Here is an 18,425-nt window from a genome sequence, read left to right as displayed (position 1 = left end):
TGTAATCTGGTGACTGTCGGCGTTGGTCGGTGCAGTGTGAATTCGCCTTATCTTTCTATCATTCTAAAAAAAAAAATGTGTTGCCCGTAGCACAAATACAGCAGGACAAGTTATGTACCGAAATTTCATTTGAGCATGATTGAAAACTTGACTTAGCAAGTATTACTACTAAAAGGATGGTATTTCAATAAGGTGCATTAATAAAGAGTGTATGACAGCAAAGAAATGTTTGTTCATACCAGAGCACTCATCCTGTTTTCCTTCAGGACAGATGCATCTGAATTTGCTGCTCATGGGGTCTTCTACACACTCCATGCCATCAGGACAGGGGCTTCCCTCACACAGTTTACTCAAGACAGGACACTCAGCTCCTATAATCAAACATAAAGGGTTAACATGACTCTAGACTGGAGGTGAAATACATTTTTGGAATATTTTGTGTCTGTATATTTACCTTCGCATAGACATTTGGATGTGCGCATGTGACGTGGAGTAACAAAACTAATCCTGGCTGTGCTGTAGGCCGACACTGCTCCTGTCTCCAAAGAAACCGTCTCTTGGCAGTAACTAAGCGGACAGTCCAAACCGGCACAGAGTTTCTTTACAACTCGCACAATGCGGACTCCAGTCATCTCTTCGATTACCCCAACTGAGGCGTTCAGCTTCCTGTACACCACTTCCTGGGGCTGGAATGGGCTTCCTGACCTCTCTAGAGCTAGAAGTACTTCCAAGTCACCGGACGCATCAGCAGCAGGTTGCAAGCTGACTAACTGTACATCTCCACGTCTGACACCGGCGATATTCCGCAAAGCCCGCAAAAAGTTGCGCCAATAATCTCCAATAAACTCCTCTGGTGCTATTGCGGAGAAACGCACCGCAATGGAGTTATCGAGCGCTTGCGCCGTTGCCTGCCGTACGTGAATATTGACACGGGCAGCTGCGGTAAAGCGACCATCTGTCACTGTAATGTTAAGGACGTATTGACCAGCATCCAGATTCCCACGGGCCACGAGTTTCCCATCGGCAGGGGAGACGGAGAAGAGGCCAGAGTTTTCGGAGGTGGAGGAACTATCGGGCACGAGACTGTACGTTAGAGTGTCGTAAACATCCTGATCGGTGGCGTGGATTTTACCCAGGACCCCACCTGAATATTCGTCTGTTGCAGTGGTGATAAAGATGTCCAGGGGAAGAATGACAGGAGGGTAGATGCTTTCTTCAATCAAACGAACACTCACAAACGCTGTGGAGACCAACGGTGGTCGACCGCTGTCCGTCACCTAGGGCAAAAGAGTCAAGAGACTTAGGTTTCAGAATCGCAACAATTAGAAGTTTAGTTTCATACTTAGATGCCAGAGTTTAAAACTTGGGGTTAGGGGTCGAATACCAACCCTAATCTTGGGGTTTTTTTCCCTTTTATTTTTTTCTTTGATTTTCAATACCACAACAATGGTACCAGAATCTCAAGATAGCATTTACAACATCCACTAGCTTACATGATCTAAGTAGGAACAGGGCATAACAGAAAAAGAGAGAGAGAAAAAAATAACACACACACAGACATTTAAACATATAAATAAAAGTACAATAGTACATAAAATAGAACTGTCTTCATTAAGAAAGCCCCAAAGAGAAGACCACATATGCCAGAAAGTGTCAGCTCTGTGATGAAGATCTCTGTGAAGTTTTTTTAACCCTAATTTTAAATAATAGTAATAGTGATGTTTTCTTTAGCAAGCACTATTACGTATTTACAGGAGGAAGAACTCAGAAAGGAGTATTTTGCAGTAATATATAATATATAATAATAATTTCACAGCCACCTATGATGTATCTCACTTTACAGCACAAAACAGCATGCATCATAAACGTTAACTAAAACAATCAATTATTCCAACATATGGTGCCAAATTATGAAGTCAGCTGTCTGAAGTGTAATTGAGTATTAAGGGCAAAACGGCTTTGAACCTTCTGCATGGGGAGGCTGATAATAAGTGGCAGTCACGGTCAGTAGAGGGAGCACTTGAGCCTGAATTTACTCTTGGCATAACAGACTATTTGAGTCCCAGCTAATTTCTCAGTTCACACACACACATCCTAGTTTATACTACTTTGTGGGGTCCAAATGACGCCACTAAGATAGTAAGATGAGGAATCCTTTAGTCGGACCCCACAAAGACAACATCTTAAAAGTCATATATAAGAATGTTTGACAAAATCTTATTAGTCACTATAGTATGGTCCTCCCCACACTATACCTAAACCTACCCGTCACAGATATATATATATGTATATATATATATATACATACATACATACACACACACACACATAAGAATATAAAAATTACATTAGGTTTCTGTGACGGGTAGGTTTAGGTATAGTGTGGGGAAGGACGATAGTAAATTGAGTCAACATTTAGATTTAGTCTTTGTGGGGTCCAATTAAAAGACCCCACAGTGTTAAACATTCCATATCTTTCGTACTTTGTGGGGTCACACACACACACACACACACACACAGCGGAGTTACATTTATACGCTGTTCTTTTGAACTTTCTATTCTTTCTGAACTTTTTGTTCTTTCTAAAATGCATCATGGTTTCCACAAAAATATTAAGCAGCACAACTATTTTCAACATTGATAATAAGAAGAAATGTTTCTTGAGCACAAAATCAGCATATTAGAATGAAGGATAATATGAAACTGAAGACAGAAGTAGCATTGTTGAAGTAGGAGCTTTGCAATCACAGTTTTAAAACATTTTTGATCTACTAATTGGTCAGAATAAGATTTAACTGAAACAGAACACCCAAAAGAGGGGGTGACTGGAAAAGAGACTGCTGTAATTATTTCCTTACAGGTCCACGCCTCTACAAAGCTTTTCATGCCTGCTCCATCTTACGCGAAGTGCATGCCTGGCCTGTGTGGGGAATACTGAACAAGTTTCACCTCAACTCGATTGCTCATCTATCCCTTCAGACTTGCAATGAAAACTGAACAAGACCCCTACAGCTTCAGTTAGAGTTAGAGATTCAGACAGAGAGACTGAGGTCTCACCTGGGCCTGTAGGAGGTAGAACTCTTGGGTCTGGCGGCTCAGCATTTCTGTGGAGACCAGGACACCCTGAGGAGTGATGTGGAAAGCGTTGCCCTCATTCCCACTGATGATTGCAAATGTGAAAGGAGGTCCATTGTGGGAGGCATCACGGTCAGACACAGTAAGCTGGAGAACACTGGTACCGACTGGCTGGTTCTCCTATACAACATATGCAGAAAGTGTTAAAGGTTTTATAACATAGACCTACAACATTCACACTTTTTTTTTTTTTACACTTAAAGGAAATTTGGCATGTTACACGTTTCTTACAACTTAAACTGAGAAGCTATGGTTGTATTTTATATGTGCCAGCAAGCACAGGCATTTCTGGTGACTAATTATAGTTTTGCTTAGAGCAACATTTCAAAGGCAAATGGGATTCGCAATGCTTTTAACTTCCACAATGATGAATTTCAGCATGAAACGCAATAATCCTAGGGAAATAATATAGAGAGGGACATTGATCCATTGATTTTTGATTGCACCAGGAAAAGTAGACTATAATAATACTGGTTAATGTTATTTTTTTTTTGGTTCTGTCTAGGAATGGGTCAAGATAGTTGATTAGATAGTTTATGTAGATTTTTTTTTTACCTTTACATTTTTAGACTATTTAATATACAGTTTCAGTGTTACCTTAGCTTTATTTATATACTATTAAAGTATTATTATTTCAAATAAGCTTTTATTTTTAGATGTTCAGTTTTCATATTAATTTTAGTTTAAGTTTCGGTCATTTTAATATCTTTTGCCATTTTTATTCATTTTACAAATTTCTATTTAGTTTTTAATTTATTTTTATGTCAGTTTTAATTAATTTCAGTTTAACTTAAATAATAAAAAAAACTAAATATTTATAGGTTTTTCATTTTATTTCAGTTTTTTTTCAATAAATGAAAATTTATTTTTAGCTGACAATAACAACACTACTTTTTTTTTTTTTTTTTTTTTTTTAGAGTCTCATGTCATGAGTGTTGCAGTGTTAGGACACAAGTCAATATAAAGAATTCTGTTTCTCCATCCAATTGTTTTTGAACATGTCCTATGTGAAATGCATCTGAATCGTGTCTATTGACTCCAAACCATGACTCTAAACCAGTGGAACTGGACTTCCTTAAGGTAAGAAATTATTGACAATGAAATCACTGTATTGTCTCTTTTGAGGACTCAGACCTGTATAATGATGCTGTAGTTGGCCTGAGAGAAGAGAGGTGGGTTATCGTTTATGTCTGAGACGTCTACATTGACCGTAGCGGTGCTGGATCGAGCCGGGCTTCCGTTGTCAGAGGCCAACACAGTCAGCGTGTAACCTGAAGTCTAAAAACAAACAAAACCAAACATCATTATTAGGTCTCAGCAACAGACTGTCAATGCACCTGCTACAGAGACACCTGAGTGTTTTGTACCTTCTCTCTGTCGAGCTGCCGAGCCACCTTGACCTCTCCTCTGACGGGGTCGATGGTGAAAGGACTGCCTTGATTGCCATCAATGATGGAAAAGCGCACCTGATTACTGGATGGACCATCTGCATCATCTGCCATGACCTTCACACACAGAAACACACACCTGGTTAAGACAAAGATTGCCACGGCCTCAGGTATGCAACACCCCCGCCTTTCGTCCTTGCTTCGTGAGTCAGTAACTATTGGCTGAGACCCTCGAGGGAAATCAGAAGGCACGCAAGTGAAACAGAGCAGGGTATCAAAGCCTCACTTTCACACTGACAATTTATATTCAGCATGATAAGACATGAACATCTCTAATAAATGACCAGAGTGAGAGAGAAGACTACAGATTAAAGATTGGGGTGAATCGCCTAGCTCTGGTTTGACACTGGACTGTGTTTGTTTAGTGTGTGTGTTCTTTGCTCTGTGTTGATTTTAACAGATGATGTAACACACAGACCTGTGAATAAAATTAAAAGTGCTTCAGAAAGAGAAGCCAATGACTTACAGTGAGCACAGTCTTTCCCAGTTCTGCGTCTTCACTGATCACAGCTGAGTAGATGTCTTGGTTGAAAATTGGGCTGTTGTCGTTTACATCAGTCAGGTTGATGTTCACTGTGGCCATGTCGCTGAGTGATGGTGTGCCTCCATCTGTAGCCTCCACTGTTAGATAAAACTCATGCGCTGTTTCGTAGTCCAAAGGTTCGATAACAAAGACACCGCCTGGGAAGAGAAGGACAATGAGAGTAAATAAAAACCTCTCTAAATAATGAAATATTTTATAAAAATTAAACAAAATATATAAATGAATAAATAAATACTCTCACGTCACTCCAAACCCATAAGACTTTCGTTCATCTTCAGAACACATATGAAGATATTTTAATTAAACCTGAGAGCTTTCTGTCCCTCTACTGACAGCTACGCAACTAACACTTAAAAAAAAAAATTATAAAGAGATCGTAAAACTAATCCATATGAACTGAGCAGTTTAGTCCAAATTTTCTGAAGAGACAGAATTGCTTTATATGTTTAACAGATTTAATGTAGGCTATTATTCACATATAAACATTCATCAATGCACACATCAATTATGGTAACCAAAAGGTCAAGCATGTTCGCTTCATGTGCAAGAACCAGTGAGGTTCATTCTCTAAATTCAATCTGCTCATTATTTAAAGTTATTGTGTCTCTTCAGAAAACCGTTCAATTTATATGGATTTTTTTTACAATCACTTTATGAACTTTTTGAAGCATCAAAGTGGTAGTTGTGAATCTGTTAATGGAGGCACAGAAATTGCTGATTTCATTTGTCTTTCGAAGATAAACGAAAGTCTTACGGGTTTGGAACAACATGAGGGTGAGTGAAGGATGACAGAATTTTCTTTTGGGTGAATTATCCCTTTAAAGTAAGAAAGGAATGTGGGTGTATATTGTAGGTCTTTTACACCATTTTAGGTTCCACATAGATTTGAATCCTCAAGTGCTGCAGGGATCTCAAAAGTTCGGCAAAGCTGCTGTGTTTACCTGTATGGGGGTCGATGCGGAACGCTCCTCTCTCGTTTCCATTGATAATGGAGTATGTAATCTCTGCGCCTGCTTCTGTGTCTCGGCTGGCTGCGTGTACCCGCAACACCTGGCTGCCCACCGGGATGTCTTCAGCAATGGTGGCAGTGTACTCGCGGCGCTCAAAGACTGGAGGGTTGTCGTTAATATCCAAGATGGAAACATTGACGATTGTGAGAGAGGAGAGATGGCGCGGGGAACCACGGTCGGTGGCGCGGGCACGGAGGGTGTAGAGCGACTGGAGCTCACGGTCCAGCGGACGATCGAGCCGTACGACGCCTGTCTCCTCATCGATGGAGAACACACCATCAGCAGAGTCCAGCAGTGAATAGAGGATCTCTGCATTAGAACCTAAACGTACACACAAAGCACAATGAAATTAATATTGACATTAAGATGTCTGTTTGTTTTATCACTTTCTCAAAAAAAAAAAAAAGGACAGTTATAAAGTACAAATTATACCACATCATTGTTGAATTCTTGATTCTGACACATATACCAAGGCTGCATTTATTTGATCAAAAATACAGTAAAAACAGCAATACTAAGAAATACTATACAATTTAAAATAATATATTTTAAAATGTAACTTATTCCTGTAATGGAAAATTTTATGCAGCCATTACTCCAGTCTTCAGTGTCACAAGATGCTTCAGAAATCACTTGAATATGCTGAATTGGATTCTTTGATTCATCAGGATTCTTTGATGAATATAAAGTTCAAAAGAACAGAATTTATTTAAATTTATTTAAAATCTTTTGTAACATTATAAAATTAATAAATGTAACATCACTGCAAAATAAAAATATTAATTTCATTATCTTTTATTTTATTTTTTAATCTTACTGATCTCAAACTTTTGAATGGTAGTGTAATTATACAGCAACACTGGCTCTACAAATGACATTTGTCAATTATTGTAAATTATTTTAATTAAAGCTGCAGTTCACGATTTTTCCTCTTTGTCGCCATCTCTTGTTTGAAACCTGCAATTGCAGTCATATGTAACAGTTATCTGTACGTGCGTTGTGCCTCCGCACAGCTCGTCAGCGCAGATGAATCTAATGCTTGCTGTCAGTCACCGCACCGGTGTGGATACTGAACTTCAGAATCCCAGATTCTACATCTTGAAAGTATGACCAATATAAGAATTTTCACTGGAAAATATCATCTGAACAAGTAAGTAACATGTCTGCCACTTCTGTTCTGACCAACTAAGGAAAAAGGCATTAGGCCTACAATAAATTGCACTGCCAATGATGATTAAATCTAACGATCGCTTAGCTCGGATCATGCCAAACCGTGCAAATTATTATTACTGTTATACTTTGCTCTCAAACTGTTAATGTTAACAACATCAGTATTGTGTGACTGTTTATTTAGTGTATATTAGCATTACATGTAGATTTCAATTTCTGTATCCACTCCACAGTCCAAAGTCTTTTGCTTTTTGACTACGAGTGAATCTCCAGTTGTCACTGATGATTGTCATTTGGACCTTTCTGGATTACAATCCACCATCAAAATGATAAGTTTAATTATTTCAGCTGCTGTGAGAACAGGCTATAAATGATCAGCTGCGTCCTCACGTGATAAAACCGACTAGCCTGGACTCCTTCATTTCTGTTTACGGATGTGACGTAATGACGCACAGATGAATTGCTGCATGCTCAAATTTCCCACGGAAATCCACCATGTCGCTCTTATTATAAAACATTATTACAAGCTTACCATTGTGAATCGAGCTAAGATAATGAGATAGTTTTGAACACTGGCTGGTTATGTACTTGCTCAAAAATTGATTTTGGATAATTTTTAACCAAAAAAACTGCAGCTTTAATTTAATGTACAACTGAAACATGATCATATTTCTTACTAAGAAAGGAAAATCATTCATAAAGATAGCCAACAGATAAATACATTTCACAAATGAAACCTCTTTAAAATCAATGGCAAAGCCTCCAGCAGTCATAATGATTTGCAAGAACCTATAGTTCGACTGTGTCTCTGTCTTATTTGCTCAATTATAATGACTTATAAATTCATCCTACAAAGTATTCAGTGGTGAAACCTCTGGTCCTGTGCTGCATATTAAGAAGTGTGAGTGAGTGCCACCTATTGTATTGGGGAAAGCACACATGAACAAACAAACAAGATGAAGATAGAGTACACTAATCCCTCTAATGCATTTTTGAGTAAGCCTCATTTGTGGCTTGCTAGTACAATCCTATCTATCAAGACACACTCTCATTATAGCCAGTTAACACAATCTCTTGTCTTTTACAAAGTTTCAAACTAAATTACTGGAATGCAGCTGCTTCATGACAGTATGATGTAAGTCTATAGATAAGATTGAATAAACCACCTCTTATGATCATTTCAAGTTTACAGTGCAGCTATTATAGATGAGTCCCATAGACCTTTATTGTAAGTGTAAGTAAAACATGTCACGGATGTGGTCTATAGAGTTGAACTATTTGGCCACATCAGGGGCTTTCAAAAAGCAACCGGTGATCTGAAGGTTGTGGCACTGATGATGAGAAATGAAGGAAGAATAATAGATTGATTGTGTTTATGCTGGGCTTAAGTGAAATAGAGTCTGGAATATACACAGATCACACAATGTGTCTGTTTGAGGATAGACAGTACAGAACAAAAGGAAGATAAGGAGGAATCCATGCAAATGGAAATTGGAGCAAACTGAGTCAAAGTAAATTAAAGAGACAGAAAAACAGAGAGGTTTGTATTCTCTCAGATTAAAGGTGCTGCCCTGTTTGACTGAGAACATCATATATGTGTATGTGTTAGTTATCTCTCTAATGTACTACCACATCGACAGGCCATACTGTTGCAAAATTGGAGAATATATTGGGAAATACACTTACGAGCACATACAAATAGATATAAATATATCATTGTACTGGATACTGGAGATCTTACCTGTGTCCAGGTCTGAAGCATACAGGCGAGCTACGGGTGTGTTTATCTCTGTGTTCTCAAACACGGTGAAGGTGTAGGGGTCAGAGGTAAACTGTGGAGCATTGTCATTGACATCTTCGACTGTGATTTCAACTTCCGCTTCACAAAAGCGCCCGCCTCCATCCAGAGCACGCACCTTCATCTTGTGCACTTCCACTTCCTCGCGATCCAGAGGGAGAAGTGTTTTCAATTCACCTGATAAAACAAAAACACTTTACACTGTGTCTCAAGAACATCGCTAAAGTAAGACCATTTCTCTCTCTCTGTGCAACACAGACAAATTAATGCATGCATTTATAACTAGCAGGCTTGACTATTGTAATGCTCTTCTTACTGGTCTACCAAAGAATACAATTGACCAATTACAATAATCCAAAATACTGCTGCTCGAATATTGACAAAAGCCAAAAAGAGAGATCATATTAGACCAGTATTAAAGTCATTACACTAGTTACCTGTTAGTTTGCGTATTGATTTTAAAAATCTTTTATTAGTTTATAAGGCATTGCACAGACTTGCTCCAGACTATCTTTCAAAAATGCTCACAGTATATGAACCTAGAAGGACTCTTAGATCTTCTGGTTCTTTTCTTCTAAATGTATCTCATAGTAGAACTAAAAAATTTGGTGATGCTGCTTTTAGCCGTTATGCTTCTCACCTCTGGAACAACCTTCCAGAGAACATAAGATGTGCTGAAAACATTTATAGTTTTAAATCTAAATTAAAAACATATCTTTTTAGTCTGGCCTTCCTGTAAAGTCTTATTAAACCTTTTTATACTTTGTGTTTTTCTTTGTTTTTAATGTTGTATTTTATATTTCATATTTTAATCTTTATAAATTTTATGTATTTTAATGGGTCTATTTTATTTATTTATTTAATTTTTTAGTTCTTTTTAATTTTATTAATTGCTGTATCTATTGGTTCCTTGTCTGTAAAGCACTCTGAATTGCATTAACTTGTTTAGAAAAGTGCTATATAAATAAAATTTGTTTGCTTGCTAATCAGATGTGACAAGAATGTCACAGAAGATAAAAGCTCTTCTATGTAAATTATGAGGGTTTTTTTCTAACCAGCTGCAACCACAGAGTCGTGCCCTGCCCATTATGAATTCTCATTGGTCCAAAATTGGTCAAAACTGTCAGAATCTGTTGCATCAAAAGATTAAAACTTTTGGTCGCACAACAGTCTTTCACTTTTAATGAACCTCTGCATTTTTCCTCTGAATTTGCAAACCTTTTAACTGAAATTCTGTCATTATTTATTCACCTTCATATCATTTTAAACCCATATGACGTTGTTCATCATCGAAACTCAAACGAAACTAAAATGTGCATTGATCAATGGTAATATATGAATAAAAGCCTAAATTATATTTGTTCATCATATAAAGTGATCATGTCAGATTAAGTTTACAATGTTTTCATGAACTTTTTGAAATTGTCAGAGTTTTGGTTGCATCTACTTTCAGTGGAGGGATGGAAATCTCTCAGGTGTCATTAAAAATATCTTTATTTGTATTTTGAAGATGAATGAAAGTCTTATGAGACAGGAACAACAGAAGGTTAATGAGTAAATGATGACAGAATTCTCATTTTTAGGAGAACAAACCCTCAACATTCTGTGAATTAGCATAAAGCTAGTTTGTATGCACCCTGATGCTGCTAACACACACAAATAGTTTACTGCGCTCTCATTTTTCATGTCTGCAAAGTTGCTTTATGTATATTTATTATAGCTGTCGCTTGCTAAAAAAAAATCCAAAATGATTGATGGGGAGTGAATTTTGAACATCAGCTGGCACTGCACTAATGAACAAGATACAATCCAATTCCACTTCAAACTCTCATCTTTCAAGTCAAGAGGCCACTCTAAGAAAGCCCCTAAAAAGAAAATCAGCAAGCGAGGGAGACAGTCGTCTCTGTCATGAGAAAATGATCTGACCTAATAATTTCTGCAAGCGTGAGCTACATTCCATTGAAGTGGTCACTAATTTAAAACTGCACTTTTGGGTGCCAGCTGTTTGGTGTCGACCTTTTAGCTGGAGCACATCTCAAGAAGGAATGAATGCAGGGTGTCCAAAAGTTTCCCCTCGAGGGGAGCTAAAATCATCCTTGCACTGAGCGGCTTTAAGAAATAGAAAATATTAAAGAGGAGAGGCATGGTGAGAAATAGCAAATAGGCTGGTCGGAGAGCGAGCTGAGTGAGAAAAGAAGGAAAGGGAAAGTCACCCTTGGAAAAGCAGCCGCCAGCTTTTAGGGGTCTAGTTGGCTCAAATGAGAGCACTCTTGGCACTGCTAACTTGCTATAATGCTCCTCTTCTTTTCCATGATGGAACGAAGGGGAAAAAAAGCGAAGAAAACCCTCCGTGCACACTAAACCCACACAGAAGAACAGTAGCGCTCCTTCAGTTTATGTGCCAGCATTCCCTGCCTTCACACTCAGTGTTATCAAAGAGCCAGTGAGTAGCGCCTTTACAATAGCTTTTGTGTTGTAGCAGTGTGACGCTGTCACAAACCCACTGTTGATTTCTGCTCTCTTACCGCCTGGAACCAATGTTTAATTCACACAGTTGAGAGACAGTTGACTAGAGTTAATAGCTGAAGTGGGGCAACACTTGCTGAAATGTTTATTAAAATATTTTGTCTGAGTATGTTTGCATGAATAAAACAGACGAGTAAAAAAAATGTAAAAGAATAACATCAGAAAACAGAATTCTGTGGTATTTTAAAACAGCAATGAAAGCCCAAGGGTGTACATTCTTCCCTGGAATTATACAAGTAATTAAATTAGAAATCATTATGGTTTTAAATGGGATGTGTTTGACTGCAGGCAAAAGCAAATGGTGCTGAAAATGTTCTGTGTATGTGGCATGTTTTTGTGTGGTTGTTGAGACAATGGTCTTAGAACTACTGTTCAAAAGTTTGGGCTTGGTTAGATTTTTTAATGTTGAGAAAGAATGTGGTAGAAAGAAGTCTCTTATGCTCATCAAGGCTGCATTTATTTGATGAGAAATACATTAAAACAGCAATACTGTTAAATATTTAACTTATATTTATATTTGAACTTATATTTAATTTATATTTCAAATTTAAAATAACCATTTTCTAATTTAATATATTATAAAATGTAATTTATTCCTGTGATGTTAAAGCTGAATTTTCAGCATAATTTCTCCAGTCTTCAGTGTCACATGATCCTTTAGAAATCATTATAATATGCTGATTTTGTGCTCATGAAACATTTTTTTTATTATTATCGCTTAATATATTAATACTTAATATAATCTCTTTCAGGATTTTTTTAATGAACAGAAATTTTAAAAGAACAGCATTTATTTGAAACAGAAATCTGTTGTAACGATCATAACTCTCACTTTTGCTCAATTTAATGCTTCCCAGCTGAAATACTCATAATGTTATTGACCCACAAACTTTTGAACAGTTGTGTATATAAATATGCACATTTTAAAATATACAGTATATGTATATTATTTTCCTTTCTAAGGCTTTACAATGCACAAAAATGCACAATAATACTATAGCTTTGATAAAGTTTATAATACATATTGACCCTGCTGAGTACCCTATCACTGAGCAATAGTGAATGAGTTTGAGTAGGGTCATGAGCACACACAATCAAATACACACAACATTTTACAAGGTACATTTGACCTATTTGACGTGCACATGCAAATACAAATGCATACCTGTCTCAGAGTCTATGCTAAAGTGCTCTGATCCTGGCCCTAGCAGCTCGTAGGAGATTTGTGCATTGGAACGTATGTCGGCATCTGTGGCGGAGACCTGCAGGATCAGCCTACCGGCAGGGGAGTCCTCTGGGACGCTTTCCATATAAAATGACTGCAAACAACAGAAAGGGAGACATGTGACAAGCAGAAGTGACTTCACAAATGGGATGATAGGGCCAAAAAGAAGAGAGAAACGAAAGGAAAGAGGAAGAGTTTGGTGGTAATTATAAAGCCAAATTGAAAAGAGGGCTAAAAGATTTTCACCACAGGAGTTCTATTAAATTAACATTATTCAAAATGGAACACAATACGTAAAAGAAGCACATTAGCCCTCACAAAACCCTCTCACAGTGCAAAATCACTCTCTTTGTTTCTTAAATGCTGCATTTCACATAAGGACCTTTTCAAATCCCTCCTGACATTCTCTCTTTCTCTCTCAGTCTCGTCCCATTTAGCATGCACAGCGGGTAGGCAGCACCCTCCCCTTAACTGACAGAATCAGACTACATGACATTTTGCAGCAATACACTTCCCACACACACATACACACAAAACTAACATTCATACCTTCTCACAAATTGGGCTGTTGTCATTGGCATCCAAGACCTTGACTTCAACTATAGCCTTGGCTGTGAAGGTCCCGTCAGTGGCCGTAATGTTCAGCAAGTAATTGTCCCTCTCCTCCCTGTCGAGAGGTTTCCGCACCGAGACCTTCCACTCACCTTGAGTATACTCAATACCAAACTGCCCCAAGGGGTCTCCACCTTCAGAGAACAAACATGAGAAATGTCAGTCAAACTAATGAACATGAATGGCAGATAAACTGACTACTGTATGTATTTGTGGGGTTTCCAGCATATGTGTAGTAGCTATAGCAATGACTTAATTCATAACATGTATATTTCACAGGTTACTGTGAGATATCTGTGCAATAAATAATCTACAGATTTTATGAAGCTTCACTTCTTGTTTGCTTGGACTTCACAACAGTAACACAAAGCGTCTATGTAAATAAGTGGCAGTGTGACTTGTTATGCCAATTTCTGTCATCACTCTATGATCAGGCGAAGACGAGTGGATGTAATGAGACTGTTTTCTGTGCCAGGAAGGGCTCATCTCATCTCCAGCTTGGCTTCGATGTTTGCGCTAATTAACTATCACCAGAGCTGAAACATTCCCACTTTGTTTCAAAAGTGTCATTGGGAAAATTATCCAGTTTTCAATTTAGAATCTCTTTGGTATCTAGGTATTCTTTACACAGAAATCCCTTAGAATGTGACAATTTGATCGCACTTCATAGAATATTTTGCTTTAGCTTTGAATGGCTTCCCATAGATTATGAATTGCTTGTACTATAAATTATTCCATTGTAAACTAGTAAATTTAAACTATCCTTTTAAATTCAACTCAAATAATAATGGTGGCATGCAACTGCTAAAATTAAAATAGAAGTACAAAATCAACATTAGACTAACCTGTGATAAAGTAGCTGATTTGCTTATTATTGTCCTCTGTGTCCAGGTCTGTAGTGCTAAGAATGGCAATGACCCCACCAGGTGGGTCATCTTCGCTTACTGTGCCCTTATAGATCTCTGCTGTGAACTTTGGTGGGTTGTCATTCACATCTACCACTGTGACATCCACCTTGGTACTGGCCATCATCTGTTCTTTGTCTCCACGGTCGGTGGCTAAGACTGAAACAGTGTACTTATTTGTCTTCTCACGGTCAAGTTCCTTTAATGTGGTAATCCATCCAGTTTCACTGTTGATGGCAAACAATTCTGCGATGTCCCTTGTCTCTTGGTTGGGATCGAGATTGTAAACCACATGGCCATTAGTGCCTGAGTCCAGGTCTGTGGCCTTTACCTGTATAACAGAAGTGCCACCTGGGAGATTCTCCACAACGAAAGCTTCATAAGGGTTTGATTCAAAGAGCGGTCGATTGTCATTGACATCTTTGACCTGGATACTAATATCCACAGCGGAGACAACTTTACTACCATCATATTCGCTTTGTGCTTGTAGGGTTAGCTGATACCATTTGGTGCTCTCGTGGTCAAGATTCTTCTCTAGCTTCAAAGATCCTGAGTTGGGGTCAACCACAAATACCTCATCCTGGTTGCTCTCAGGAGTATTCCCTTTCACCAGGCTGTAAAAGATTGGCTGATCACTTTCGACCTGAATGACATCTATTTCTGAACCAAGAGGAAGATCTTCATCTATGGCAAATCTGTAGTGGGACTCTATGAACTTTGGCACTGGGACCTCGGGAGCAAGAATCCTGACATAGACGGGAACAACAGAGGACTTGGTAGGATTTCCACCATCTTTTGCTCGCACAAGAAACGTGTATTGCTGGTTCTCCAATCCAATGAGGCTTTCCTTTGTTACAATGACACCACTGAACTGGTGGATTTCAAAATTCTCCTCAACATTATCTGTGTCCGCTTCAATAGAATAGGTGATGTCTGCATTACTACCTTCATCCATGTCGGACGCTGCAATCTTAAGTATGGTTGTTCCTCTTGGCACGTCAGAAACAACATTAACTCTGTAATCAGTAGCTCTGAACTGTGGAGCATTATCATTGATATCCGTTAAGATCACATTTACAGTGCAGAAGCCAACTTTGCCACCACCATCTTTAGCAATTAAAGAAATTGGAATCACTTTCTCCAATGTGTTCTCTCTGTCAAGACTCTCCAAAGTAAAAATCTCTCCATTCTCAGAGATTGAGAACTTGTCTTTAGCAATGTCATTGACTATATGGTAGGTGAGTCTTCCATATGTGCCAGAGTCTTCATCTGTCGCTTGAGCCTCAGCCACCATTGTTCCAACTGGTGAGTTCTCAAGAAGCTCAACCACGTAATCCACCTGGTTGAAGGTAGGATTGTGGAAGTTAGCACTAATAACACTGACCTTCACAATAGCTGAGTTTCTGAATACACCATCTGATACGGACACATTGATGTTATAGAGAGACTCCATGTGGGGTTTCCGGTGGTTTGATATGACTATAGCCCCAGTCTTTGGATCTATAGCAAAGTTTTGCCCTTCATTTCCTGATATAATGGAGAAATCAAGTTTACCACTATCTGAGTTGTCAGCATCGGAAGCCTGAACCTGGGTGACAAAGTGGCCACGGGGGGCCAGCTCACTGACCGTAGCTTCATAGACTTTCTGTGAGAACACTGGAGCGTTGTCGTTAAGGTCTGTTACATCAATTAACACTATGACCTCACTGGAAAGGGCAGGCACTCCACCATCTACTGCTCTAATTATCAGTTTATGTGAGGGTTTTTCTTCATGGTCAAGCATCTGAGTTGTCCAGATTGTGCCCGTGTCACGATCGATGCTAAAGTAATAAGAGCTCTTGTCTTTATCTTCAACAATCTGGTAAAAGAGCACTTTGTTGTTACCAGTGTCAGCATCTGTAGCTGAGACTTGCAATACAGACGTCCCGATCACTGATGCTTCTGAAAGACTTGCATTGTACAATTTGGTATAGAACACAGGTGGGTTGTCATTAACGTCTTCCAAGATTATGTCAACAAAGACTTCAGCTTTGGCACCAGTTAGTGAGTCAGTGGCCCTTACGCTAAGTTTATAGGCTGGGTGGGTCTCGAAATCCAACGGCTTTACAACCTGAATGACGCCAGTATTGAAATTGATGGAGAACTGATTGAGAGGGTCCCCTTCTGTGATTGTGTACACTATTCTAGGGCCTTCTGAGTCATTAGCCTGAATATGTACAATAGGTGTTAGTAACTGTATGCTCTCTGGGATCTCCAGACTGTAGAAGGCTTTCTCAAACACAGGCATTGCTTTGTTTACAACCATTATTGGCACCTCAACAGATGAGGAAAGTGCTGGTTCACCTCCATCTCTGGCTACAATGGTGATTACAAATTCAGTGTTAAGGGAGTCTTTCTCAAGCTTCTTTGTAAGTGACATTTCACCATCTATGCTGATCTGAACAAACTCATTTGGCTCCTGGAGATGGTAGTTGATCTCGGAATTTCTGTCAATATCAGCATCAACGGCAGTCACTTTTGTGATGACGTGACCCACCTCAGAGTCAACCTGCACCAGTGCCTGATAGGGTAAATTGACAAACACAGGTGGGTTGTCATTGACATCCTCAATTATCACAGTGACGAGGACATGGGCTACATCGGATGACTTGTCTTCTCTGGTCACCTCGACCACAATATCAAACACGCCTTGCTCTTCTCGATTAAAGGGTGTGCCTGTAGAGGAGAGTACTCCTGATGTACGGCTTATTGTGAATCTTTTATCAGGGTTCAGAATGCTATAAAACAAAGGTTCATTGACTTGGTTTCCCACTGCAGCTATTACAGCTAAAGTCTTCTTCTCTAAGGAATTTTCTGGCACAAAGGCCTTATAAGATTCTTGGGTGAACCTCAGAGTACTCTCCTTATTCTCTCTGACATTTATTTTTACTAAAGCTGTTTTAGAAAACCTGCCATCAGAAACCCTCACTCTGAGCTCATACCTGCTTCTAAGCTGAGTGACATTTTGAATAGTGATAACCCCTGTGACTGGGTCCATTTTAAACTTCTCTCCAATATTGCCTTCAACAATAGAGTAAAACAGCCTTGAATTTGGACCAGAGTCAGCATCTGTGGCATTGACTGTGATCACTTCCACTCCTTTGAAAGTTGGCACTAAGACTGTGGTTTCATATAGATCTTGGCTGAACTGAGGAGGGCAATCATTGATGTCCAGAATCTCAATAGTCACATTAGCAGCCTTCTCTGCAAAATGACGGGGGATTCCCATATCGTGGACTTGAACAGAAAAGCGAAACACAGATCTTTGCTCATAATCCAATTCGCTGATGGTTCTAACTGCACCAGTGCTAGAGTCAATGGCAAAGTAATTATGAGCAAATGGCTCAACAATCTGATAGACCAGCCTCGAGTTAGCATCACGGTCAGTGTCTAACGCACGGATGACAAGTGGTATGTTGTCTTTGGTGAGGACTACACTGTTGACTGGAGAAGACTCGCTGACCATTCCAGTGAACTCATCTTGAATGAATACAGGTGCATTATCATTCTCATCCTTCAAGTGAATTAGTAGAGTAGTGTTACTTGCCAGACCGGCCATGTTGGTTCCCTGAATTGTTAGTTTGTATGATGGAATAGTCTCGTAATCCAAAACCGAATGGGTCACAACCACTCCAGAGTTGGGGTTGATGTCAAATGCTCCATTCATATTTCCATCTTTGATCTGATAGAATACTGATGATTGGCTGTTGGCGTTAACCAAACTTACAAAGGCTCCAGGCAAAGCAGTTTCGCTGACCTCAGCAGAAAACTCATTCTCTGAAAATTTAGGGATGGCATTGTCAGAAATAGTGACAGTTATGTCAACAGAGGCAGTAGCACTAAGTGGTGGTATGCCTTTGTCAGAGGCTTTCACAGTTAGCTCAAAATGGTTCTTGTTACTACGGTCCAGCTCCTTTGCCACAGTGATGATGCCCAGGATAGGATCAATGGCAAATGAATTGGCAACATTTCCTAGGAAGAAATATGACAAAGATGTATCACTCACTTGCCAA

General features: G+C 39.0%; 1 protein-coding gene across 11 annotated transcripts in view; it reads right to left on the bottom strand.

The window, feature by feature from the left end:
* fat1a (FAT atypical cadherin 1a) overlaps positions 1 to 18,425 on the bottom strand; it is a 95,567-nt gene that overhangs the window by 11,926 nt on the left and 65,216 nt on the right. For all 11 annotated transcript variants that reach the window (XR_007185883.1, XR_007185881.1, XR_007185882.1 and 8 more), the window contains 11 exons: positions 14,314 to 18,384; positions 13,406 to 13,602; positions 12,797 to 12,950; positions 9,049 to 9,282; positions 6,069 to 6,458; positions 5,050 to 5,264; positions 4,503 to 4,640; positions 4,270 to 4,413; positions 3,058 to 3,255; positions 455 to 1,277; positions 240 to 371 (listed from right to left, as the gene is read on the bottom strand). Coding sequence is in view for 8 of the 11 variants with exons in the window: in XM_048197458.1 (XP_048053415.1) it covers positions 240 to 371; positions 455 to 1,277; positions 3,058 to 3,255; positions 4,270 to 4,413; positions 4,503 to 4,640; positions 5,050 to 5,264; positions 6,069 to 6,458; positions 9,049 to 9,282; positions 12,797 to 12,950; positions 13,406 to 13,602; positions 14,314 to 18,384 (6,696 nt within the window). In the remaining 3 variants the exon portion in view is untranslated. The remainder of the gene's footprint in view (positions 1 to 239; positions 372 to 454; positions 1,278 to 3,057; positions 3,256 to 4,269; positions 4,414 to 4,502; positions 4,641 to 5,049; positions 5,265 to 6,068; positions 6,459 to 9,048; positions 9,283 to 12,796; positions 12,951 to 13,405; positions 13,603 to 14,313; positions 18,385 to 18,425) is intronic.

This window comes from Megalobrama amblycephala, linkage group LG7 (genome assembly GCF_018812025.1).
Source record: "Megalobrama amblycephala isolate DHTTF-2021 linkage group LG7, ASM1881202v1, whole genome shotgun sequence".
In the NCBI taxonomy this organism is placed as follows: Eukaryota; Metazoa; Chordata; class Actinopteri; order Cypriniformes; family Xenocyprididae; genus Megalobrama; species Megalobrama amblycephala.
This window is presented reverse-complemented; position numbering and strand designations above follow the sequence as displayed.